The following is a 25647-nucleotide window of genomic DNA, read 5'->3' as shown; positions in this document are numbered from 1 at the left end:
GCTCCAAATGTAGCCGCACCAGAGTTTTCTGCAGCTGCAGCATGATCTCAATGGTTCCAAAACTCATTCCCTCTACCAATAAAAGCTAACACACCATATATCACCTTAACAACCCTATCAACCTTGGTGGCAAACTTCAAAGATTTATGTACCTGGATACAGAGATCTCTGTGCTCATCTATACTACCAAGAATCTTACTATTAGCCCAGTACTCTGCATTCCTGTTACTCCTTACAAAGTGAATCACCTCACACTTTTCTGCATTAAACTCCATTTGCCACCTCTCAACCAACTCTGCAGCTTATCTATGTTCCTCTGTAACCGACAGCATTCTTCGTTACTATCCACAACTCTACCGACTTTAGTGCTGTCTACAAATTTACTAACCCACCCTTCTATGCCCTCAGCCAGGTCATTTATAAAAATGATAAACAGCAGTGAACCCAAAATAGATCATTGCGGTACACCACTAGTAACTGAACTCCAGGATGAACATTTCCCATCAATCAGCACCCTCTGTCTTCTTTCAGCTAGCCAATTTCTGGTCCAAACCGCTAAATTGCCCTCAATCCCATGCCTCTGTATTTTGTGCAATACTGCACAAAACTGCAGCATAACTTAAAAATGGGGAGAGAGAGCTTCCTCAGACAGCTTTAGGAGCTACTTAAAAGGTCTAATGCAATTTAGTAAATGACACTCAGTTGTGTATAGTTCAAATCAGAAAGAAAACATCTCTTTCAGCTCCTGATTTTTGGAAAAATTAACATCTTCTCACAGAAGTGGCTGTTGGGTTCAAGTCATCTTGCAGCAATATGCCCTGTTGTTCAACCATGGTCATACAAAGTAATTATCAATCACACTACAACACTGCTCCATTCATCGACAAGATTCACTGCAGTGGCTTATCAAGGCTCCTTCACTCTTTCCAAATCCACAACCACTTCCATCCAGCAGGTCAAGAGCAGCAGATACATGGGTGACACACTACCTGCAGGTTCTCCTCCAAGCCACTCACCATCCTGACTTGGAAATATATCACCGTCCTTTCTCTGTCACTGGGTCAAAATCCTGGAATTTCCTCCCCAACAGCATTGAGGGTTTACCTCCAGCACATGGACTGCAGTGGATCAAAAAGGCAGCTCACCACCACCTCAAGGGCAACTAGGGACTGGCAATAAATGCTGGCTAACTGGTAATACCCACGTCATACAAAAAAATGAAAAGTGTAGAATACTGTAACATGCTATGAGAATATAACATTGTACAATACAAGGTTGCCTGTATTGAACTATCTGAACACAATTTACACAATAGCACTTTCTGTCTGGAGAACCCATCCTCTCACCACTATAATTGCATGGTGATTTCAATGAGGTAGGAGCATCTTAAAGGAGGAGAGGGAGTTGGAGAGATGGGGTTGATTTCGGAACAGAGTTCCAGAGCATGAGGCTTAGACAAGAGAGGGTCATACATTGGCACAGAGACACATGTTCACTGCAAGCATGCAGCAAGAAGTCACAGGTCAACATTACAGGTGTTGCTATATAGGATGGGCATGATAATGGAGGCAATATTCGTATGCCCGCTGGGGTGGCAGGAGAGATTGGTGGTGATTAGGAAGTGCTTATTCTAATGAAGATTCCACTCTGTAGAAAGTTAATGAGCTTTTGAGGTCACAGGTGCAGCTTCTCAGTATAAAACCTATTAGTTGATGACTGATGGGGCTCTTGTGGCACAGTAGCAATGTCCCTACCTCTGGGTTCAAGCTCCCCCTACTCTGAGGTGTGAAATAACATTTCAAAACAGGTTGATTTTTAAAAATAGCTCCATTGATGACTGACATGTTTGCCTGTTCTGGCTACCTGTACCGCTGGGGCCAGCTTCTCCTGTTCTTCCCTCTCTACCTGCCCCAGCCTGAACGGCTTTCCTCTCTCCCTGTTTATAAAGTTATTCAGGATGGTGGGGGGATGATGGTTACTCAGGCATTGGGAAAACATCGATAAGGCTGGGTCACAGAATCACAGATTTAAGACACACACCTGAGGGTGGGGTCTGGTTTCAGACACAGGCAGGATGACATTTATAGAGACATCAGAACAGGAGGAGGCCATTCAGCCCCTTGAGTCTTCTACTGTCAGATCCTGTTTGATCAACCCTAATTGCCCACCTTTGCTCCATTTGGCTTCATAAATCAAACCAACAGAACTCCAACAATCTTAATCATGAGCTAGTTGCCTGACCATGATGGGGAAAGGTTCCTCTTGTTCCAAAAAGCCATCCTGAATTCCCTGATGAATGGGGCTAGCTCTTACTGTTACATTCTATTTTGCTATTCTTGACTCCGCCATGCTCCATTAAATCCTTTGAAAATCCTAAGCAGCTCTATCCGATCACCTTCCATCTTTTAAACTGAAGAGAATTCCAGTCAATTCTATGCATCTCATGACTGAACCAGTTTGCCTCCTGCTTTCATTCTGCTGATTTGTCTTGCACCCCAAGGTTCATGTGTGCTTCCTGGAGAGGTCCAAACTGAACACAATTTCACCAAAGATGTAACATAGTTCCATTCCCCATGCAATCCTGTTTTATCCCCTTGACTTCCCATGAGCCTTTCTGCTTGATCTTTGACTGCTGACCTCAGGTGTTTCTCACTGGAGTCACCAGTCAAGGGCATAGAAAGTTAACCTCATACCCCTAGCAACCAGTGGTGACATCCCCTGCAAGCACCATATAATAAGTATGTAAGTTAACTCGTTGAGCTTGAATACTTACATACTTATCATCAACTTGGGCTACAAGTCTTCTCAAAAATCACTGACTCCATATAATGTTGGTGCAAACTGAAGGTTTCCCTCCATAATCCTGTGGGTAAACATTATTGGCTCCAAATGAATGGAGCTGAAGTCTTTCCACCCAATGTACGAGAGACTGCCCAGTGGATCACAATGTCATATGTTTCACATGCCCACACAATTAACGATCTCCGGAGGAGTCAAACAAATTAAAAACCCATATGGCTGTTGTAAGGGTTCCTGTGTGCCATTAATGAGGCCTTGGCAGAGCATGTTCGATGGGCCAGATGGCCTATCATTTCCTATGTTCTCACATGGAAGTGTCCATGTGCTCAACAGGTTGGTGGGACCAAACTAGTCTGGTAAATATGGTGGGCTGAGGTGGAACTGGTAATATAAAGGTTTGCCCAGGAGTGGGAACCTGTGTTCAATATTGCTGGAGGCTCTGGCTCGAGGCCAGAGCACAGGATGAGTTTCCACGGCGCTCTACTGGAAGAAGGCAGGATTTTAACACCAAACATCGAACAGCATAGCCCATGACGCTGTGCCGAGCAATTATCTTAATCTAAAACCAACCTAACCTACACATCCCTCAACTTAACTGCTGTCCATGTGCTTGTCCAGCAGTCCCTTAAATAAATGTCCCCAATGTCTCACTCTACTACCACTATGGGCAGTGCATTCCATGCACCACTCTCTGCATAAAGAACCTACCTCTGACAGCTCCACTATACCTTCCTCCAATCACCTTAAAATTATGACCCCTCATGACAGTCCTGGGGAATCATCTCTGGCTATCTACTCTATTTAGGCCTCTCATTACCTTGTACACCTCTACCAAGTCACCCCTCTTCCTTCTTATCTCCAGTGTGAAAACCCTGAGCTCAGTCAACCTCTTTTCATAAGACAAGGCCTCCAATCCAGGCAGCGTCCTGGTAAATCTCCTGTGCACCCTCTCTAAAGCATCTACATCCTTCCTATAATGAGGCAACCAGAATTGGGCACAATTGTCTAAATGTGGTCTAACCAGGGTTTTATAGAGCTGCAGCAAAACTCCATGCCTCTTAAACTCAATTCCCCTTTAATGACAGCCAAAACACCATACGCCTTCTTAACAACCCTCTCAACTTGGGTGGCAACTTTGAGGAATCTATGTATGTGGACCCCAAGATCCCACTATTCCTCCACACTGGCAAGAATATTGACTTTATCCCTGTATTCACCATTCAAATTCGACGTTCCAAAATGAATCACTTCGCATTTATCCAGGTTGAACTCCAGCTGACACTTCTCAGCCCAGCTCTGCATCATGTCAATGTCTTGTTATAGTCTGCAACAGCTCTCAACACTATCTCAACACCACCAACATTTGTGTCATTGGTAAACTTATTAACCCACCCTTCCATTTATTCATCCAAGTCATTTATAAAATCTACAAAGAGGAGAGGCCCAAAAACAGATCCCTGTGGGAAACCACTGGTCACCGTCTTCCAGACGGAATACTTTCCATCCACTATCTTTCACTGTCTTCGATTGGGCAGCCAATTCTGTATCCAGACAGCCAAATTTCCTTGTATGCCATACCTCCTAATTTTCTGAATAAGCCTACTGTGGGGAACCTTATCAAATGTCTTACTGCAATCTATATACACCACACCCACTGCTCGACTTTCGTCAACTTGTCTCATCACATCCTTGAAGAACTCAATAAGGCTTGTGAGGCATGACCTGCCCCTCACAAAGCCATGCTGACTATCTATGTTTTTCCAAATACTCATAAATCTTCCAGTATCTTGCTTACTACACCCAAAAGACTGACTGGTCTGTAATTCTCAGGGATTTTCCTATTCCCTTTCTTGAACAGAGAAACAACATTCGCCTCCTTCTAATCAGCCGGTACTACTCCCATGGAGAACGAGGATGCAAAGATCATCACCAGAGGCGCAGCAATCTCATTCCTCGCTTCTCATAGTAACCTTGGATATATCTGGTCCAGCACTGGTGACTTATTTATCTTGATGCTTCCCAGAATTTCCAGCATATCCACTTTCCTAATATCAATCAGTTCAAAACTATTAATCTCGTCCACGGTGTACTTCAGACTCCAGGTACAAGTTCCCTCCACTATCCCTGATCATCCCTTCCCTCTCTCTGATCATTCTCTTATTCCTCATGTACTTATTGAACACCTTTGGGTTTTCCCTAATCCTTCCTGCCAAGGCATTTTCGTGCCCCCTCCTAGATCGCTTCAGTCCATTTTTGAGTTTTTTTCTAGCTACCCTGTAATTCTCTAAAGTTGTTCCAGATCCTTGTTTCCTCAATCTTAAGTAAGATTCCTTCTTCCTCTTGATGAGAAGCTCCTCTTCTCTTGTCATCCAAGGCTCCTTCATCTTACCATTCCTTGCCTGTCTCAGTGGGACAAACTCCTCCTCTGACAGCTTGCACATTTCTGTTGTGCATTTCCCATAGATCAATTGTTCCTAATTTATACTCCACAGCTCTGTCTAATAGCAGTGTAATTTCCCCTCCCCAATTAAATACTTTCCGATACTGTCTGTTCCTATCCCTCTCCATGCCTATGGTAAAAGTGAGGCATTTATGGTCACTGTCACTGCCAAGAGATCGACACCTGGCCTGGCTCGTTGCCCAGCACAAAATTCAATATGGCCTCCCCTCCTAGTCAGCCTATCTACACATGGAGTCAGGAATCCCTCCTGGACACACCTGACAAAATTGGGTCCATCCAGACCATCTGCACAGAGGATGGTGTGATCAATTTTGGGGAAGTTGAAGTTGCCCATAGCAACAACTCCATTGTATCTGCACCTTTCCAAGATCTGCTGTCCAATCTGTTCTTCCATCTCTCTACTGCTATAGGGGGGAGTCTATAGAAAACACCCAATAATTTGACTGCTCCTTTCCTGTTACTGACTTCCACCTATTAGTGACTCAGTAGACAAACCCTCCTCAACAATCTCCTTTTCTGCAGCTGTGATGCACTCTCTAATTAACAATGCTGCATCCCTCCTCTTTTACACTCCTCCCTGTTCTTTTTAAAAGATCTAAACCTTGGAACATCCATCAATCATTTTTGTCCCTGTGAAATCCATGTCTCCTTTTCTGGGCACAATATCGTAGTTCCAAGTACTGATCCATGCTCTAAATTCATCACTCTTATTCCTGACACTCCTTGCATTGAAACAGACACACTTTAACCCATCCCTTTGCCCTGTCAACTGTGTATCCTTCCTGACAGTCTCTCTGCATTCTATTTCTGCCCATTCAACAACTACCCTCTCCTCTGATCTGTTGCTCTGATTCCCATCCCCCTGCCAAACTAGTTTAAACCCTCTCGAAGTGCTCTAGCAAATCACCCACCCAGGACATTGGTGCCCCTCCATTTTAAGTGTGACCCGCCCTTCATGTACAGGTCCCCCCTTCCCCAGAAGGTACCCCAATGATCTATGTATCTGAAGCTCTTCCTCCTGCACCAGTCCTGTAGCCATGTGTTTAGCAGCACCCGCTCCTGTTCCTCGCCTCACTAATGCGTGGCACCAGTAGTAATCCTGAGATTACTACTCTGCTCATTCTGCTTTTTAGCTTCCAACCTGACTCCCTGAAATCACCTTTTAGATCCTCATCCCTTTTCCTAGCTATGTCATTGGTGCCAATGTGCACCACAACGTCTGGCTGCTCACCCTCCCACTTTAGAATCTTGGAGACACGTTTCTCAGACAAGTGCATGTGTCTTGTGGCTTGAGGGAGAATTCACTGGCCTGGCTACTTAGGACCAAATGTCTAGTGGTCTTTCTCCCCTTCACTACCCAACCCCTTGTTGTAAATTCTCCCTGCGAGAACCCATCTGTAGGTTCGACAGAGGGACTAGCGCAGCATCAATGTAAGAGATCTGACACCTCCATGGTTCAATGCACTGAAGCAGGCAACAGATAAAACCAGCACAAAGTCAGCAAATGCAGAACAACAAGGCAAAGCAGCAAAAATCCAACCTGTATAAGAGAAACAGTAAAAGTGTCTTGGCTTTGAGATTGATGTTTGTCATTTAATTAACATAGAAGGCCCAGAGGTGCCCAATTTAAACAGGAAAGCATTTCAGCTTACTTGTGCACATTGGAGCAGTATACATTTGTATGTGAGACCCTGTCCTCTGCTATCATAAAGAATATGTCCAGGCATTGTGCCTTTGCCAATTAAATCAATACTTGTTAGCAGGCATTCTCTGGTGCATTTCCCCTTCAATCACAGTCCACTTTCCAACCAGTCAGAATCCTCCTGTTATGCAATATAAATTATTGTACCCTTTGAGATTTGGCATTCTTGCCATTATGTCCTGATGAACCTCCTACAGTCCATCCCTTTATCAGAAGGTTTCCTTTTCAAATATTCTCTCACAGGTTGTGGGCTTTACTGCCTGGGTCAGCATTTGATGCCATTCTGTCTCCAATTGCCCTGGCAATGATGGTGGTGAATTACCTTCTCAAACCGCAGCAGCCCAACTGTAGTAGGGCCAGTGAAGGATTGGGAAAACATGGGGGAGTTCCTCTCATTACAGCAGAGAGCAAACATAAAAGTTGTGAGCAGCCTCAAGAAAGGAATTTTGAGTCTTGCCCGCTTGGAACTGGGAGTCTGGTAGTGAGGCTGCTTAGTTTGCTTGTGATCTAGTGTGGGCATACATTTCCCAGCCCCATAACAGAATTTTACTTCTGAGGTGTGAAGGAGACACAGGGGACTATGATCTCTTGGGGGTGAGTGAGAGCCATTTGGTGGAGACTGAACCCTTGGCGTCATTCTGCCCTGAACGTCTTCCCATTAAAAGATCTGTATTTCTTTGTTCAGTGTTTCTATGGGTGCAGATGTTGATTCCCACCTCATTGATGATTCCAATGTTTCCTTGTCCAATCAAATCTCTCCCTTTTACAATCCAATGAACCCCCCTCACCATGTGGCAGCCCATTAAATTTGTCGTCATGCTGCCTCAGCCAATGAATTGACTATTGAGATGCTCCCCTCCCCCCACATACCCCCAACAAGGAGTCAATGAAATCATCTGATTTGTCTCTCCAATCAAGCAATGAAATAGAGCCATTCTATTCTCAAGTAGTTAATGGGGTTCCAGAGCCTCACTCCAGCCCAATTTCAATCAAATACTGCCTTTGTCTAGTAGTCACTGCCCTTCCTTGTCCTCGTCTTCCCTCCTCCCTCACCTTCATCCAACTCATCACCCTTTGTTCACCCACAGCTACAAATTTCCCTCTGTCCATCAAGTCCTACCTCCCCTCTTCACCACCACTATCAACTTCCCCCACCCCGGGATCATTTCCCAGGCAGGACGTCACCTACTTGATATTCTCCAGCCTACTGGAGTCTGGCTTCAAGGAGCTGCTGCTTCGTATCATCTTGTGAAGGGTGATCATCAGAAACACCAGGTTCATCTGTCAGGACAAGGAGAACACAGACATGTGAACAAGGAGTAGGCCATTCAGCCTCTCAAATCTGCGCCACCATTTAGTAAGATCATGGCTGCTCTCATAGTATCCTCAAATCCCCATTCCTACCTATACTCCTGATACTCTTTCACCCCTTAGAAAATAGGAGCAGAAGTAGGCCCTTTAGCCCTTCGAGTCTGCTCTACCAATCAATGTAATCTTGGCTGACCATCCAACCCAGTACCCTGTTCCCGTTTTCTCCCCATATCCTATTATCCCATTTGGCCCTAAAAACTGTATCTAACTTCTTCTTACAACATTTTGTGTTTTGCCTTCAACCACATTCTGTGGCAGAGAATTTCACAGGCTCACCATTCTCTGGGTGAAGAAATTTCTCCTCTCAGTCCTAAATGGCCTACCCTGTATCCTTAAATTGTGATCCTTGGTTCTGGACTCCCCAGACATTGGGAACATCCTGCTCACATTGACTCTTGCCTAATACAGGTGCCTATCCACTTCTGTCTTAAAAATATTCAAAGACTCTGATTCTAACACCTTTTCAGGAAGAGAGTTCAAGAGGGAACAAAAATATCCTCATCTCTCTTTTAAATGGGCGACACTGGATTTTTAAATAGTGGCCCTTAGTTCTTGATTTTCCCATCCTCTCCACATCTCTCCTGTCAAGATCCTCAGGATCTTGTGGGTTTCAATCAAGTCCTCTCTTACGCTTCTAAACTCTAGCCCAATTTGTCCAACCTTTTCTCGTAAGACAACTCACACATTCCAAGTATGGGAATCACAAACACCGACAGAAATTGCTGGGGAAATTCAGCAAGTTTGGCAGCATCTGGGGAGAAAGAAACAGAGTAGTCCAGCGACCCTTCTTCAAAACTGAAGACAGAGATGGAGAAATGGATAAAACCCATCACTTTTCTACCTCTCTCATCAGTTTCACACACATATAAATACACGCACATGTAGATATGCATGCACATTTAGATGCATACATGTATGCAGACCCATGTAAATGTGCATGTGTGGTTATGCACCTAGATAAGCATATGTGCATACATACATAGATACACGCACATGTGTGCATTACAGGTAATAGCAAAATTTGCACTTACCATAATAACAAAGGAAACCGGTCCAATAAAACTCCAGATAAAGTAGTTGTCCACTCGGAGCCAGCATCTGAGTATGGAGGAGAGGGGAAATTAAGAGAGATCAGACCCAGACCGTGGTTGGGGATGACGTGCAAGGATTGAATTAAACAAAAGGGAAAACAAATGGATATTGGGAAGAAAAACCAACGTGGGAATGATAAATAGAGGAAGAGAGCAGAGCGAAAGCATTAACTCCATGTATTAGGCAGAATGAAACAATGTTAGTGATAAATGTGATGCAGTCAGCCTCATTCACTGCCCTCTCATTGGTGATGGATATCCCACCTTAAATATCAACCCTGACAAGGCACAGAGACATTTATCAGAGAAACAGAACATTGAAACACAGCTTATTATCTGGCAATGATGTTTTCCCTGGAAAATTAAAGGGGGATGTTACTCAGTAAATGGAAAACTCGATGTGACTCGTTCCAGATGCCTAGTAAACCTATTACTTAAAGCAGCCCTTTCTAGTCAGGAAGTTTTTTTCCCCAACAAAGGTATTCACAACATTTGTTAAAGTACTGTTCAGAACATTTTAAATTGAACATTGCAGGTAGAAGAATAAAATTAAACTTTTCTCCATACGGTATGATCCGCTCTGAACTGCCTCAATACAATTTTAATTCTCTTGATAGTTACAATATACCTGTACATTCCACGTCAGGCACTCAGCTGGAGGAGACTTACAGGTTCCAACTCTGGTTCTCATTATGGCTGAGGGCCCTGCGTGTTACTCACTCTGTATTACTCTTGCCATACATTACTCATCCTGCAGCACATTGCATTATTCTCATTGGGTGTTACTCGCTTTGTGGCACACTATTATCCTTGCCATGTATTACTCATCCTGTGGCACACAGCATATTACTCTCACTGTGGTTACTCACTCTGTTGTACATTGTGTGTTAATCTTTCTGTGTTTGTTATTTGCCATGTGGTGCACTGTGTGTGACTCGCCCTGCAGTACGTTGATACTCTCGCAGTGTATGTTGCTCGCCCTGTGATACATTGTGTGTTATTCTTGCTCTGTGTATTACTTGCCCTGTGGCATATTGTGTGTTACTCTTGCAGCATGTATTACGCACCCTGTGATGCAGTTACTCTTCTAGTACCACCCTGACACACAGTGTTTCTCTATCCATATTAATCTCACAGAGAGAGGGAAAATACCATCTGCTTAATGAGCTATGGTTTCCATGAGTTTTTCCACTTCACAAAAACCTTCAGCACTTCACTATGTCTACATAGCCCAAAGATTGTTATTTCAAAAGCTTAAATACGCCCTAAGTGTGAACAATTTCTTTGCTGTTTCCATGGCAACAACAATCTTGAAAGCATTGTTGTGGGCCAGTTTGCCTTCTCATAATGTGTCTGTGTTTGATGTTCCCTGAACAGACTAAACAATTACTCATCCTATCTCAAAGTAGCAGACCTCACATGCACCCGCACCCCTCTTTGCCAGACGGGAGGTTGTAATTACAGTGTGATGACGTTACATGGTTAGATTCCATTATGAACACAGATATTGCAATCCTTCAAAGGGAGAGGAAGAAAGGTAGGGACTTCACAATCTGGATATAATTGGAGCTGGGCTGATTGTCCCCTGTCTAGTGACCTCAGTTTGACCTGATGACTACCCTTGGTCCTGACTCCTTCTGGGAATTGGTGGGCAAATGCTTATGTGTAATGCATTCCATTGTCTGAAAAAATGCTAATTCCTAATGAATGGTTCACTTAAATATTGATGGATTAAAGTGGGGGACAAGGAGAAACACATTATCTTTCTACACCTTGCTTTCCTTTTCATTTTATTCCTCCCTGCAACATAGAAACATAGAAAATAGAAACAGGAATGGGCCATTCATCACTTCAAGCCTGCTCCGCCATTTAATATGATCATGGTCGATCATCCAACTCAGTCCCCTGTTCCCTCTTACCTCTCCCACCCTTTGATCCCTTTAGCCCTAAGAAGTATTGACATGGGTGTGACTGGCAAGGTTGGTATTTATGACCTATCCCTAGTTGCTCATTAGGCAATAGAAGTGGGCTTCTTGAACCAATGGCAGTAATTTTATCCATAATAGCTTATTGGGCTATTTCAAAGGTCAGTTAGGAGTTGATCCTGATGGTCGAAGATTGGAGTCATATGTAGGCCAGACTAGGTGAGATCGGCAGGTTGCCTGCCTGAAAGGTCATTCATGAACTATGAGGGATTTTACAAAGCTTCTTAATCACTTTTCAAACAACCATGATACAATTCCAACTCTTAAATACATCAGAATTAGAAATAGGCTTTTTGGCTCAATAAGCCTGTTCAAGCCAGTCAATAAGAGTATGGATTATTGGTGGGGCCTCAACTCCACTTTTCTGCCTACCTTCACCCTCCCACTGACACCTGTCAGTTCAATCTAACTCAGTCTTGAGTATATTCAACAATCCAGTCTCCACTGCTCCCAGGGGTACAGAGCTCCCCAGGCAAAGGACTGTCTCGGAGAAGGTATTCTTCATCTGAATCTTAAACAAATGAATCTTTATTTTGAAACCATGCCTTCTAGTTACAGGTTCTATCATGAGGGGAAAGATCAAGCATCCTCAGATCTTACGCGTTTCCATACGACACTAGAAAGCCCTGAAGATCAGAGAGACTGAGGTGTGCATATCCAGCAGTGCCTTAAAGTAGTGGGACAGGCAGATAATGTGGTTAAGCAGGTATATTGGATGTTTGCCTTTATTAGCTGAGGCACAGAGTTGAAGAGCAGAGAGGTTAGGTTGGAGGTGTTTAAAATGTTGGTTAGGTCAAAGCTAGAGTATTGTGTGCAGTTGACTGGAATCCACATTCTAGGAGGGAGATAATAGCACTGGAGAGGGTGCAGAGAAGATTTACTAGGAAGTTGCCTGGGCAGAAGGGTTTCAGTTATGAAGAGAGATTGGTCAAATAGGGGTTGTTTTCCTTGGAACAGAGGTGATTGAGAAGGGACATGATTGAGATGTATAAAACTATGATGGGCATAGATAGGTAGACAGGAAGAAACTTTTCCCCTTGATAGAGGGATTAATGACTGGTGGGCATGGAATTAGGGTAAGGGGCAGAAGGTTTAGAGGAGATGTCAGAAAAATCTTTTCACCCAGAGGCCGGTGGGAATCTGGAACTCACTGCATGTAGAGGTTGCAGAGGCAGAAACCCTCATAACATTGAGGAAATATTTAAATGTGCACTTGTGATGCCATGACATACAAGTCTATTTAGGCTGAGTGCTGGAAAATAGGATTAGAATAGCCCGATGGTTGTTTTTGACTGACATGGATGTGATGGGTCGCAAGGCCTTTTTCTGTGTTGCATACCTCGATGACTCTATTTCTCATTCTCCTACACTTCACAGAGTAACATCCAAACCTGTTCAACCGGTCCTCATGAGATGACCCTTCACCTCAGGAATCAGCCGAGTGAACCTTCTCTGAACTGCTCCCATGCAAGACTTAAGTGAGGCCAAAACTGTACACAGTTCCGAGGAGTTGACTTTTACAGTGGTAGCAAGACTTCCCAACTCGTACATTCTATCTAACTTGGAGACAGTGGGCGTAGTGGCGCTGTCACTTGCAGGACGGTTCAGGGAACATCTTCAACAACCTTACCGCCCTGTAGCCAAACACTTCAACCCCCCCCTCCCACTCCACCAAGGATATGCAAGTCCTGGGCTCCTTCACCACCAAATCCAAGCCACCTGATGCCTCATCTTCCACCTTAACCATACTGCATAATGTTGATTTCACCAGTTTCCTCATCTCCCCTCCCCCCACCTTATCCCAGATCCAATCCTCCAACTCGGCACGACCCTCTTGAACTGTCCCACCTGTCCAGCTTCCTTCTCACCGATTCACTCCACCCTCCACTCCAACCAATCACCATCACCCACCCCCCTTCACCTATGCATCGTCTTCCCAGTTACCTTCTCTCCAGCCTCATCCCCCTCCCATTTACCTCTCAGTCCCCTTGGGCTCTCCCCACATTCCTGATGAAGGGCTTATGCCTGAAAGGTCGACTCTCCTGCTGTTGCCTGACCTTTTGTGCTTTTTCAATGCCACACTTTTTGACTCTGATCTCCAGCATCTGCAGTCCTCACTTTTTCCTGGTAATTCAGAGGGCCAAAGTAATGATCTGGGGACATGGATTTAGATCTGAGCACAGGGCAGAATTTTTGTTCAGTTAGCTAGTCTCAGTAATTTTGACTACAAACCAATCATCGATTGTTGTAAACACCTGTCTATTTAAGTAATGTCCTTTAGGGAAGGAAATCTGTTATCCTTATCTGAACTGGCCCACAGGTGAGTGCAGATCCATAGCAATGTAGTTAACTATTATGGCCTTGATAGCTATTCATTTCAAGGGCAATTAGGGACGGGCAACAAATGCTGACATGCCCATATCCCAAGAAAAGAAAAACACAACTCAACATGGTAGGAAATCCATTTTCCCACTGCGCTCTATTTCAAGTTGAATTCCTCTGATTTACTCACGCCTTGTCAGTTCCGTAGCTCCTGTAATCCACTGCTGCAGAGATCCCAACCACAAGAGCAGGGAAGCAGTACCCACATAGGTAATAGTACTTTTTCCTGGAGTACTCGCTCTCAAAGACCTCGACCAGCATGAGGTAGAGATGGACACCTTCCAGACACATCCAGGAGAAGGCCGCCAGGAAGAAGAAATGAAGGAAGCCAGCGATTATTGGGCACACGATCTGCAAAAGAGACATAAAACTAGTGGCATCAGTGACTGCAATATTGGGCCCAGGCCTGGGATTAGGAGAGGGCCAGGGTTTAGGGCCTGATACTGGGATCAAGACTGAGTTTATGGCTGGAATTTGAGACGTGGACAAGGTCTTGGCTTGGATTGTGGATTGGATTTTGGGATTGAGGCTGGGATTGAGGTTTGTGACTGGACCCGAGGCTGGGTTTGGATATGGGACTGGGACTGTTGCTGGGATTTAGACATTTGCTCTGGGTTTGTGGCAGGGATTTGGAAAATGGGACAGGGTTGTCACTAGGATTTGGGATTGGGACTGGGCCTGTGTTTGGGTTTGGGACTGAGCCTGCTTTTGGGATTGTGTTTGGGACTGGGCCTGTGGTTAGGATTTGGGTTTGTGACTGAGGGAATGGCTGGAAATTTGGAATGAAACTGCGCTTGTGGTTGTGTTTGGAGATTGAGACTGGGCTTGTGGGTGAGATATGGCCTGTGGTTGGAATTGGGTTTGGGACCAGGACTGTGGCTGGGATATGGGATTTAGGGAATGAGACTTGGCCATGGTCTGGATTACAGATTGGGAACTGGGAGACTGAGACTGGGTTTGTGGCTGGGATCAGGTTGGGGTTAGGATTATGATGAAGGGCTTATGCCCGAAACGTCGATTCTCCTGTTCCTTGGATGCTTCCTGACCTGCTGCGCTTTTCCGCCCTGAGACCAGGGCTGAACTGGAACTGACCCGGGACTGGTGCCGGCCCTCCAGTGTAACCAGATACGTGTCACTTTGCAAACGATGAACAGCAACAACAAATGTCAAAAATACTACATTCACTTCCATCTGGTCAGTTTTGAGATGTTGGTCATGAGTGAGGGCACATTTGTCTTGCAAAGCTTGTGCACATCTAAAGTGAATTGAAATGATTCAAGCACACTTAAAATGAAACCATTTGAGAACTGATCCTAAATCATAACAGCTCTCAGTCCCACAGAAGCAACAAGTTCTCTACAATATAGTGCGATAGACACAACTGACCAACTGGTTAGGTCAATTACTTGGGTCTTCAAGAAGAAAACACGATTTGATCAGTTAACATAGCCCAAAATGCCCTGGAGCTTAAAAAAATGGGATACCGTCTTATTGAAACATATGCAATTCCGAAGGAGATTAGTTTTGATTCCCTACAGTGTGGAAACAACTCCACACCGACCCTCCGAAGAGTAACCCACCCAGACACATTGCCCTACTCTATATTTACCCCTGACTAATGTACCTAACACTATGGGCAATCTAGCATGGCCAATTCACCTTATCTGCACACCTTTTGGATTGTGGGAAGAAACCAGAGCACCTAGAGGAAATCAACGCAGACACGGGGAGGATGTGCAAACTCCATACAGACAATTGAACTCAGGTCCCTGGCACTATGAGGTTAACCACTGAGACACCATGCCACCCCAACATGAACAGGGTTATTCAATGAGAGGTTGCTTCCCCTCCGGCTGGAGATTTGAGACCACAGGGATACAATCTCAGGAGCAAGTTGGCAAGAAGGGGTGACCATTTAGGATTGAGAGGAAGAGAATTTACTTTTCCCACTTAGTAGTTCACAAATCCTTGGAATTCTCTACCACAGAGGGTTTTAGATGTTCAACTACTGCTTGTATTCAAGGGAGAGATTGACAGATTTTGGGATATTAAACGGACATAGAGAGAATGCTGGAATTTCAGGTTGCCAACTCTCCAGGACTGGCCTGGAGTCTCTGGGAATTATAGATCACTCTCCAGGACCCTGCTATGTGGAGAAAAATGAAAACAAAAATAATTTTTTAATTTACTCTGAACATTTATATTTACCAAATTTTAAAACATTGATAACAGAATTGAAAAACAATCATTTGGATGAACGCCAAGCAATGTACTTTTTTTTGATTGGCCTAGGAGGACAATACATTGCGAGGATAGGGTTGTTAGCCAATGATGGGCCAGAGTGTGGGGACAGGTCTTGCGACAAAACCCCAGGAATAGACTATAACCTTCACATTGTTAAGTCTCGGGAGATCAGGTTACAGGATCTATCGTTATTGGATGCAGGTTCAAACAGACTCAATGGTCTTCACCTGCTCCAATCTCTGGGACCTGGATATGGACTAAGGAAGAACCAGTGTGAAGTTTCAGGGTGTGTGCCCAACCTCTGGGTATTCCACATCATACAACAGCTGAGTACATTCAGTTTTCTCTGCGTTTCATTCATTTTCTGCCAAGTTATGAAATGGAATTCAATAGATCTGTTAACATAGACTGACATCTGAAAATGATCATAAAATGGACTGGATTACTGCAAACACCTGACTGAGCCATTAATACCCCTCAGGGAGTGGACCTTGCTCTTCCTCCCTTTATCAGGCCTAAGTGTGGCCTCCTCCACTGTCAAATCCTAGCCACCTGACACCTGAAGGAAGAACGCTTCATCTTCCGACTCGGGACCCTCCAACTACTCGGCATCAACATCGATTTCACCAGTTTCCTCATGTCCACTCCCCCCAGCTCATCTCAGATCCAACCTTCCAACTCGGCACCGCCTTCTTGAACTGTCCCACCTGTCCATCTTCCTTCCCATCTCTCTGCCTCACCCTCCGCTCTGATCTCTCACCATCACCCCTCAACTGCATCCACCCCTCGCCTTCCAAAGCATCTTGCCCCCAATCCCACCCCCCTCCTGTTTAATTTCTCAGTCCCCTTCCCCCCACCATTCTTGATGAAGGGCTTATGCCCGAAACGTTGAATCTCCTGTTCGTTGGATGCTGCCTGACCTGCTGTGCTTTTTCAGCGCCACACATTTGGACTAAGTGTGTCTTCAGTCCCATGTGATGTAGTGGACTTTTGGGGCATTAAATCTTAGTTTGTAAATGTTACTCAGAGCCCACAAAACATTATTTTGAAAACTGTGCATTGGTCTACTTGGTAGTATGTAGTATAGGTCACCTTATGCATGAATGACAGAAGGTTAGTATGCAAGTACAGCAAGTAATCAGGAAAGCTAATAAAATTTAATGTTTGATTACAAAGAAAATTGAATTATGTTTCAGTTAGGCAGGGCATTGGTGAGACTGCATCTGGAGTAATGTGTACAGTTCTGGTCACTGTATTTACAGAAGGACATTAGTGCATTAGAAGTTCAGAGAAGGTTTATTAGACTAATACCTGGAATGAGCGGATAACCTTATGAGGAAAGGCCAGAGAGGCTCGGCCTATATTCTCTGGAGTTTCAAAGAGTGAGAGGTGAATTAGTTGAAACAAATAAGATTCTGTGGGAAGTTGACTGGTGGGGGATGTGGAAGGGATGTTTCCTCTTGTGGGAGAATCTAGAATTAGGGGTCATGCTTAAAAAATAAGAGGGTCCCATTTAAAAGAGTTGGGGAAACAGTTTTTTTCCTTCCAGAGGATTGAGAGACTTTGGAATTCCCTTCTTCAAAAGGCAGTGGATGCATATTTTGAAGGCATAGGTAGATGGATTCTTGATGGTCAAGATGATGGAATGTTATTGGGGATATGCAGACATGTAGAGTTGAGATTAAAATTTACTGAATGGTAAAGCAGGGCCGAAGGGCTGAGTGGCCTACTCTTGTTCCTTGTTTGTGTAGTTCCTGCACTGGTTTGTTGGCTCAACTCTCTATGTAACAGCTATAAAAAGAATACACAATTTTAAGCACAAACATTGTTTAGCGCAGTCCAACTTTGGTGATTTCTGAAATCACCACCCCTTGAAATTTAAATCAGCAAAAAAAGGCAGGGTAAAAAGATTTAATTTACTTAAAACCCCCTAGCGGGGTTTAATTAGGATCTGGAATGAACTGCCCGAGATGGGCTGGAGGCAGATCCAATTGAAGAGAAAATCGGATAGTTATTTAGAGAGAGAGAGAGAGAGGTGTGTGTGTGTGTGTGTGCGCGTGTGTGAGAGAGAGACAGAGAGAGAAAGAAAGAAATTGCAGGGCCACGGATGTAACAAGGCGGAGGAGGGCAGTGGGGAGCTTGGTGAGCCATTACTTCAAAGAGCTGGGATTGAGACAATGGGCTGAACAGCCTCTTTCAGCATTGTAGCCAATCTCTGAGTTGGAATACCCATCCCTAATCATTAACCAAGGTTCTAACATTTTCAGTGTTTAATGATGGATCTAGACAGCCATCCAATATTGAAATGAGCCTTGAGGGATGACCATGTTAATGACACACCCCCCGACACTGGAATCTATCCAGAGAAAGAGCTGGATTCTTCTGAAGTTGGAGCTACATTTTTTGAAAGCATTCCCCTGCCACCCCCACCCATGTAGAATTTGCACTAAGCATTGAATCTCTCTCTGGTAGATCCAGGCTTCTACAGTAAACAGCAATACAAGAATGCTTAGGATAGACAGCTGTAGTGAGTAACATGTCAATGCTAGTTTGATGTATCCTCTAGATCGATTGCACAGTTGAACATTTAGATGCACAAACTCTTGATCTATCTGACGGTGACAGGGCCTATTTGTTGGCAGCTTTTGCAAATCGGCCACCCCCAGACTGACATTTCCGCAGAACAAAGGGAGCTTCCATCAAAAGTGTCAGAGACACAGATGGCTGATGTTATTTTTAATACTGAGTTACCACATTTAAAATCATATCAAAGCAAAATATGTCATTGTTTTGCTGCAGATTTCTCGCTGTAAGCAACGATGTGTGAAAACAACAGATTCCTGTGCATTTACTGAGCTTAGCAACAGACAGATTTGATGAGACACATCAGCAACCACGGTCACCATTGCACAACCCCAGAAGGCCAGTTTGTGAAGGATGCAACTGAAGCCGATCTTTACTCATCCTTACATTTATTTACAGAGTGAAATGCGACAAGCGTACACCTCACAAGTCAACCATTTCATGGTTTCAGTAAGCATCTCTATATAGGAGTTCAAGTAAAACCTCAATTAATGTGGGTGGCACGGTGGCACAGTGGTTAGCACTGCTGCGCCAGAGACCTGGGTTCAATTCCAGCCTCAGGTGACTCTCTGTGTGTAGTTTGCACATTCTCCCCATGTCTGCATGGGTTTCCTCCCTCAGGTTAGATGAATTGGCCATGCTAAATTGCCCGTAGTGTTAGGTGAAGGGGTAAATGTAGCGGAATGGGTCTGGGTGGGTTGTGATTCGGTGGGTCTGTGTGGACTTGTTGGACTGAAGGGCCTGTTTCCACACTGTAAGTAATCTAACATACCATACCTACACATAATTAAACACATTTGATAAATAACTAATGATGGCTAAGCCAGGCAGTGTCTAATATGACACTTCAGAACTGTCAAAGTTTTGCTGCTGAGTGCTGTAATTCCTTTAAGTTTTGATTTGTGAGGGGAACCTCATGACATTTACGTTGATGCTACAGAAAACTGAAAGTTCATCTGGCTACAACCAGTTGGCAATACATGCTGTGACTTCAAAGTTTGATTTTAACTAACCTAGGCCCAATTCAATTGGCTCTGACTGCTTAAGGTTATGAGGACATTAGGGACACTGGAAAGTCTTCATTAGGGCCCACTTAGAGATATTGTAGTAATTAATGAATTTCTCACAACAGAAGGGATTCCAAACAAATGTTGGTATCTCCAAGGAGGAGTTCAAACAACAGAGGTTCCTTCCTGACCTGTATCCAACAAGAGACAATCTAACCATCTCCTGCAATTGGTTAATGACACTACCACCAAGGAAACCCCCACTATCCACATCTTGATGGTTGATGCTAACCATTAACCAGATAAATATAGCAGCCTTTTAAAACATTCATTCATGGGATGTGGGTGTCTCTGGCTGGGCCAGTATTTATTACACATCCCTAATTTCCTTGAGAAGATGGTATTGAACCACAACAGCAAGAAAAGGTTGGGAACACTACAGCGAATAACATCCTGATTCCCCAAAGCATCTCCATCATCTATTCGGCACAAGTCAGGAGCGTGATGGAATACTCCAATAAGAAGCTTGACACCATCAAGGACAGAGCAGCCTATTTGATTTACAAATATCCACTCCCTCCAGCAGTGTGTACCATCTAAGATACACTTCAACAACTCACCAAGGCTCCTTAGACAGCACTCTCCAAACCCATGCTCTTGACCATCTTATCAGGACAAGGACAGCACTGCATGGGAACACCACTGCTCGCAAGATCCCCTTTGAGCCATTGTATTGCTGCTCCCTCACTATCGCCGGCTTAAAAATCCAAGACATCTCTCCCTAACAACACTGTGGTGTACCTACAACTTGGACTGTATTAGTTCAGGAGGTTGAAAATCACAAAGCACCAAAGTACTCGCTTTCAGAGTGCTGCTCCTTTATCAGGCACCTCTACATCATTAGTTCAAGAATACAGTTCAGCACTGCTTCACGAGAGCCATTAGGGACAGACAATAGATATGGACCAGCTAGCAATGCCCACACACTGTACAAGAATAAAACAAAATCTGAAACCCAACTTTGCAAATGATCTTTAACTCTCCCTGGGCCTTATTAGTCATGTGTACCCTTTGACCTGCACCTACTCTTGCTCCCAACTCTGTCCTTGGAACTGGAGGCACTCACCTGATACTGAGTTTTGTTGATACCGATGAGGAAGATGAGTTCTGCAATGAAGAGGTTGATGCAGAGGTTCTTGTGAATAGTGTTGCGGTCTGTCTGAATTCCTCGAAGGAAGCAAAACGTGGAGATGCAGATGGTGAGGCAGACGAGGGAAATGACGATGCCCACCCAGGTGATAACAGATAGCAGCAACCTGTGCATTCGGTCTTCATACTGAGGGGAAAAGAGGGATCTCAGTGAAATAAGTCAACACGGCCATAAAGGAGACACTTAGTAACAGCAAGGCCCATGAAAACACCAAAAGTAAAGTGAGCTCCTGAACAGGTTGAGTCCATAGAGATTTTTAACATCATTTCTTTGTCTACTTTCTACCAATAGTGCCTAAAATAATACTTCCCTTCAGCAATACATTGGGTGAAAGGGTTTACAAGGATCTGATCCAAACTAAGCCTCTAGTTTCCCCAACCCAGAGTTGCCTGGTCCCTCTGGCTCAGTACCACACCATTGGGCATCTTTAGCTTCTGGGATAGTTGGTTCGTTTTGGGTATTTCTGTTACTTGAGTTTTGAGTTTTGTGCCTGTGTCATGTTAGCTCAGTACCATACTATCTAGCACACAAGGATTCATCAGTTTAGAAGGATGAGAGAGAGTCTGGTTGAAACATATAAATTTCTGAAGGACTGGGTTGGAGGGAGGATGTTTCCCTAGTTGGGGAGTCCAGAACCATCGTTCACAGTCTCAAAATACAAGACGGATATTTAGGACTGAGATGAGGAAACAATTCTTCACTCAGAGGGTGGTCAACTTGTGGAATTCTCTACCACAGAAGGCTATGGAGGCCAGATTACTGAGTATATTCAAGGAGGAGATAGACATATTTTTAGATTTTAAAGGCATCAAGGGGTATGGGAAGAAAGTGAGAATATGGAACTGAAATAAAGGTTCACCAATGATCATAGTAAATGGTGGAGCAGGTTTGAAGGGCCAATGGGATTTAGATCAGAGTGGTGCTGGAAAAGCACAGCAGGTCAGGCAGCATCCAAGGAGCAGGAAAATCGACGTTTCGGGCAAAAGCCCTTCATCAGGAAGGGCCAACTCCTGTTCCTAGTTTCTGTACACTTTTACAATCATATCTTAGCTCAGAACCGTAGTTAGTGTTTTGAACCTGGCTCAGAAGTAGGGACAGTACCCACGATGCCTCCTTCTGTCCACTTAAACCTGACATAACTTTGCAAAAAATAAGGATGGAGCATAAAAAGTGGTAAATTAATTTCCAAATTTATAGTTATAAAGCATGGAAACAGACCCTTTGGAACAACCATGCTTCCAAACTAAACTAGTCCCTGGTGTTTGGCCCATATCTCTCCAAACCTTTCCTATTCATGTACTTATCCAAATGTCTTTTAAATGTTGTGACTGTACCTGCATCCACCAGTTCTCTGGTAGTTCATTCCATAAATGAACCACTCTCTGTGTAAAAACATTGCCCTCATGTCCTTTCTAAATCTTTTTCCTCTCACATTAAAAATATGCCCCTCGTTTTGAATTCTCCCACCTTATCTTGTAACTTATTTTATTTTGAAACTGAGCTTCCTGGTTCTAGGTTCTCTCACGAGAGGAAAGAATCTCTCAGCATCTGTTCTGTCTGCATTAGGGCTAACTTGCCAAGCCCTCTGACAATCTTCTACATTTTAATAAGATCACTTTTCATTCTTCTGAACTGCAATAAATATCAGCCCAATCTGCTCAAACTTTCCTTTTATAAAATTCCCTTTATCAACGGAATCAATCTTCTTTGAACAGCTTCCAGTGACCGAAACTGTACATAAAACTATGGCAGAGGTCATGAGTTCAAACCTCGTTATGAAAAGTTGTGAAGTTGAATCTAGTAAACCTGGGGATTTGTGAGACAGTGCCAAGAGTGTTAACTGCTCAATTGTCAGAAAAACCCGACTGGTTCATTTATTCCCTTCGGCCCTACCACTTTTATCTAGCTAGCATTCGGTGTAGTCAGCTTTCAAAGCCTCTGAAACTGCTAGAATGGAAAGTTGCCTGTTCCCCATGAACCAACACCCAAGTGTGAATTGTGCCCACAAAAACAGCTCACAGGTTAGAAATCCAGCAGTGAGTGGCTCACCTCCTAACACCCAACTCAATTCACCATCTACCAGGCACAAGGAGTGTGATGCAATACTGTCTGGATGGATGCAGTTCCAACAACACTTGAGAAGCTTGACAACATCCAGGAGAAAAGCAGCCCCACTTGATTGGGACCACATCCACAAACATCCATTCTCTCCAACACAAACGCACAGGGGCACAATATGGGTGGGCCATTTGCAATATGCTTTGCAAGCTCACTAAGACATCTGGAAGGACAAGGGCAGCAGATACATAGGAATACCACTCCATTCTTTCAAGCCACTCACCATTCTGGTTTGGAAATATATCATTGTTCCTTTAATGACCCTGGGCCAAAATCCTGGAACTCCCTCTCTAACAGCATTTGTGGGTCCTACTTACACTCTATGGACTACAGAAGCTAAGTTTGCCACCAACTTTTCCAGGGTATTTAGGAATTGGCAATAAATGCTGGCCCAGCCAATGATACCTGCATTAGTGGTAAAAAGATTACATTTAAAGGGAATGATCAAATGTCACAGAGCCACTTACCAAAATCTCCTTGTGAGCCATCAGCACTGCAAAATTGGTAAGGTGGCTGCAGGCACAGGCTGTGTGAGTTCTGTTACTCTCTATCAGACGACAACCTTGTGTTGACCAAAACCCCATCATGGTTCGTTCTGAGTAATTCCAGAATGAGCAGTTTGCATTGAAGTGGTTTTTCGACTGAAAGAGCAAAGATATCAGCTAAATGTTGGGTCTCCGAAAAAAATACACAAAATATCAGTGTGTATCCAAGCCTTTCCCATTTACTCCATCCTAGAATCCTAGAAAGGCTGTTACCCTTTCTTATCAATTCCATCCGTTGAATTCCAGAGTCTCTTATCCTTTCCTATTCACTCCTATAGAATCTCATAGCCATTCCATTCACTCCATACTATAGAATCGCTTAGGCTATTCCCCTTCCTATTCACTTCATCCTGTAGAATCCCATAGGTTGCTCCCCTTCCTAATCACTCCATCCTATAAAATCACACAGACTCTATCCCCTGCCTATTCAGTCCATACCGTGGAATCTCATAGGTTGTTTCTTTTTCTAATCACTCCATAATATAAAATCCCATAGGCTGCCCCCTCTTGCAATTCACTCCATCCAATAGAATCCCACTCCTCCCATAGGACGTCATAGGCTGTCCCCCTTCCTATTTACTTCATCCTATAAAATCACACACACACACATCCCCTTCCTAATCACTCCACACTATAGAATCCCACAGGCTGTTCCCCTTCCTATTCACTCCATTCTACAGAATCCCTTTGGCTGTTCCCCTTCCTATTCAGTTTATGCTGTAGAATCGCATAGGCTGTTTCCCTTCCTATTCACCCCATCTTACAAAATCCCATCGGTTTATCCCTTTCCTGTGGTGGTGGGTCAGGGTGCGATGCTCTTCACAGGGGAGGTGTGGACTTGATGGACTGAATGGCCTGCTTCCATACTGTGGGGATTTTATAATTCTATTCACTCCATGCTGTAGAATTCCATAGCCTGTCATCCCTTCCCATTCACTCCATTCTACAGAGTACCATCAGCTGTCTTGCCTTTCCCAATCAGTATAGTCGGTTCTGTTATAGCTTGTGTTACTTCAACATGAGTTGGCTTTAACGCAATTAAAGAATTTAGACCATTACTTGCAGAACTTGAACTTTCCTTACCTGTATTGGTAGTAACGCGATTCTGGCCCCATTAGTTTAAATAGTGTGGCCTTTGTACGATTTTCTTATAACAAGAGATTGCACGGGAACTGAACTATTGCGTTATATTAGAACCGACTGCATATCATATAGAATGTCAGCCTCAAACATCCTTGTTATTCACTGCCAGTGTTAGTATTCATGGAAAATGTGCATATTGTGCATATAGTCTATGAGGACTTATACTCATGTAATACCTTTGACACAAAGAAACATCCCAAGATACTTCATGGAAGCATTATAAACAAAATATGACACTGAACTGTAAGGAGAGATTAGGTCAGAGGACCAGAAGATTACTGAAAGAGCTTGGTTTTAATAAGTATCTGAAAGGAGGAGTGCAATGTAGAGGTGTGTCTGTATTTATGTCGCTCAGTATGCGTGTGTGTATGTGTGTGTGTATATATGTGCGTGCGCGTCTGTGTCTGTGTCTGTGACTGCAATGTGTGTTTGGAAGGGGATGTAGGGGGCTGTTGGAGAGATGTAAGGAAGGAACTCCAGAGCTAGGGCCCCAGGAAGTTTAAGGTTCATAGTGTCCACTGGTGGAAAGATTATGATTGGGATACCTAGGGACCAGTACTAGAGGAGAGCACATACCACAGGGAGCTGTGGGACAAAGAGACCAAGGATTTGGATGATTTTGATAATGAGTTTCAAAATCAAACTTGCTGGATTGTGGGTTAACATCGGTCAGTGAGTATAGAAATGGAAGGGGAATGTATTTCCTATGAGTTAAGACATGGTGACAGAGTTATGATGGCCTCAAGGTCTGAAGAGGGTAGAATGTTGGAGATGAGCCAGAAGTGATTGAGTGTAGACACAACAGAGGCTTCAATGAAGATTTCAGCAGAAGATGAGCTGAGTCACGTGAGGTTGAGGATGACAAGAAAGTGGAAATAATCCGATTGACGATGGTGTGAATATGAGGTTGGAAGTTTATCTCAGGATCAAGTGTGACACCAAGATAAATAAGCATGGTAGCACAGCTGACATGGGAAAATCCCAACAGTGGGGAGTTGAGTGACCA

At 44.0% G+C, this 25647-nt stretch overlaps 1 protein-coding gene across 11 annotated transcripts in view; it reads right to left on the bottom strand.

The window, feature by feature from the left end:
• LOC122552175 (adhesion G protein-coupled receptor L1-like) overlaps positions 1-25647 on the bottom strand; it is a 631704-nt gene that overhangs the window by 63543 nt on the left and 542514 nt on the right. For all 11 annotated transcript variants that reach the window (XM_087983422.1, XM_043694733.2, XM_087983425.1 and 8 more), the window contains 5 exons: positions 23421-23594; positions 20752-20961; positions 13922-14142; positions 9365-9431; positions 8152-8243 (listed from right to left, as the gene is read on the bottom strand). In XM_087983422.1, the coding sequence (XP_087839548.1) occupies positions 8152-8243; positions 9365-9431; positions 13922-14142; positions 20752-20961; positions 23421-23594 (764 nt within the window). The remainder of the gene's footprint in view (positions 1-8151; positions 8244-9364; positions 9432-13921; positions 14143-20751; positions 20962-23420; positions 23595-25647) is intronic.

This window comes from Chiloscyllium plagiosum, unplaced genomic scaffold (assembly GCF_037043375.1).
Source record: "Chiloscyllium plagiosum isolate Xiang-an unplaced genomic scaffold, Cpla_swu_hap1 HiC_scaffold_45, whole genome shotgun sequence".
NCBI classification, from domain to species: Eukaryota; Metazoa; Chordata; class Chondrichthyes; order Orectolobiformes; family Hemiscylliidae; genus Chiloscyllium; species Chiloscyllium plagiosum.
The sequence above is the reverse complement of the archived record's forward strand: the minus strand, read 5'-3'. Positions and strand labels throughout refer to the sequence as shown.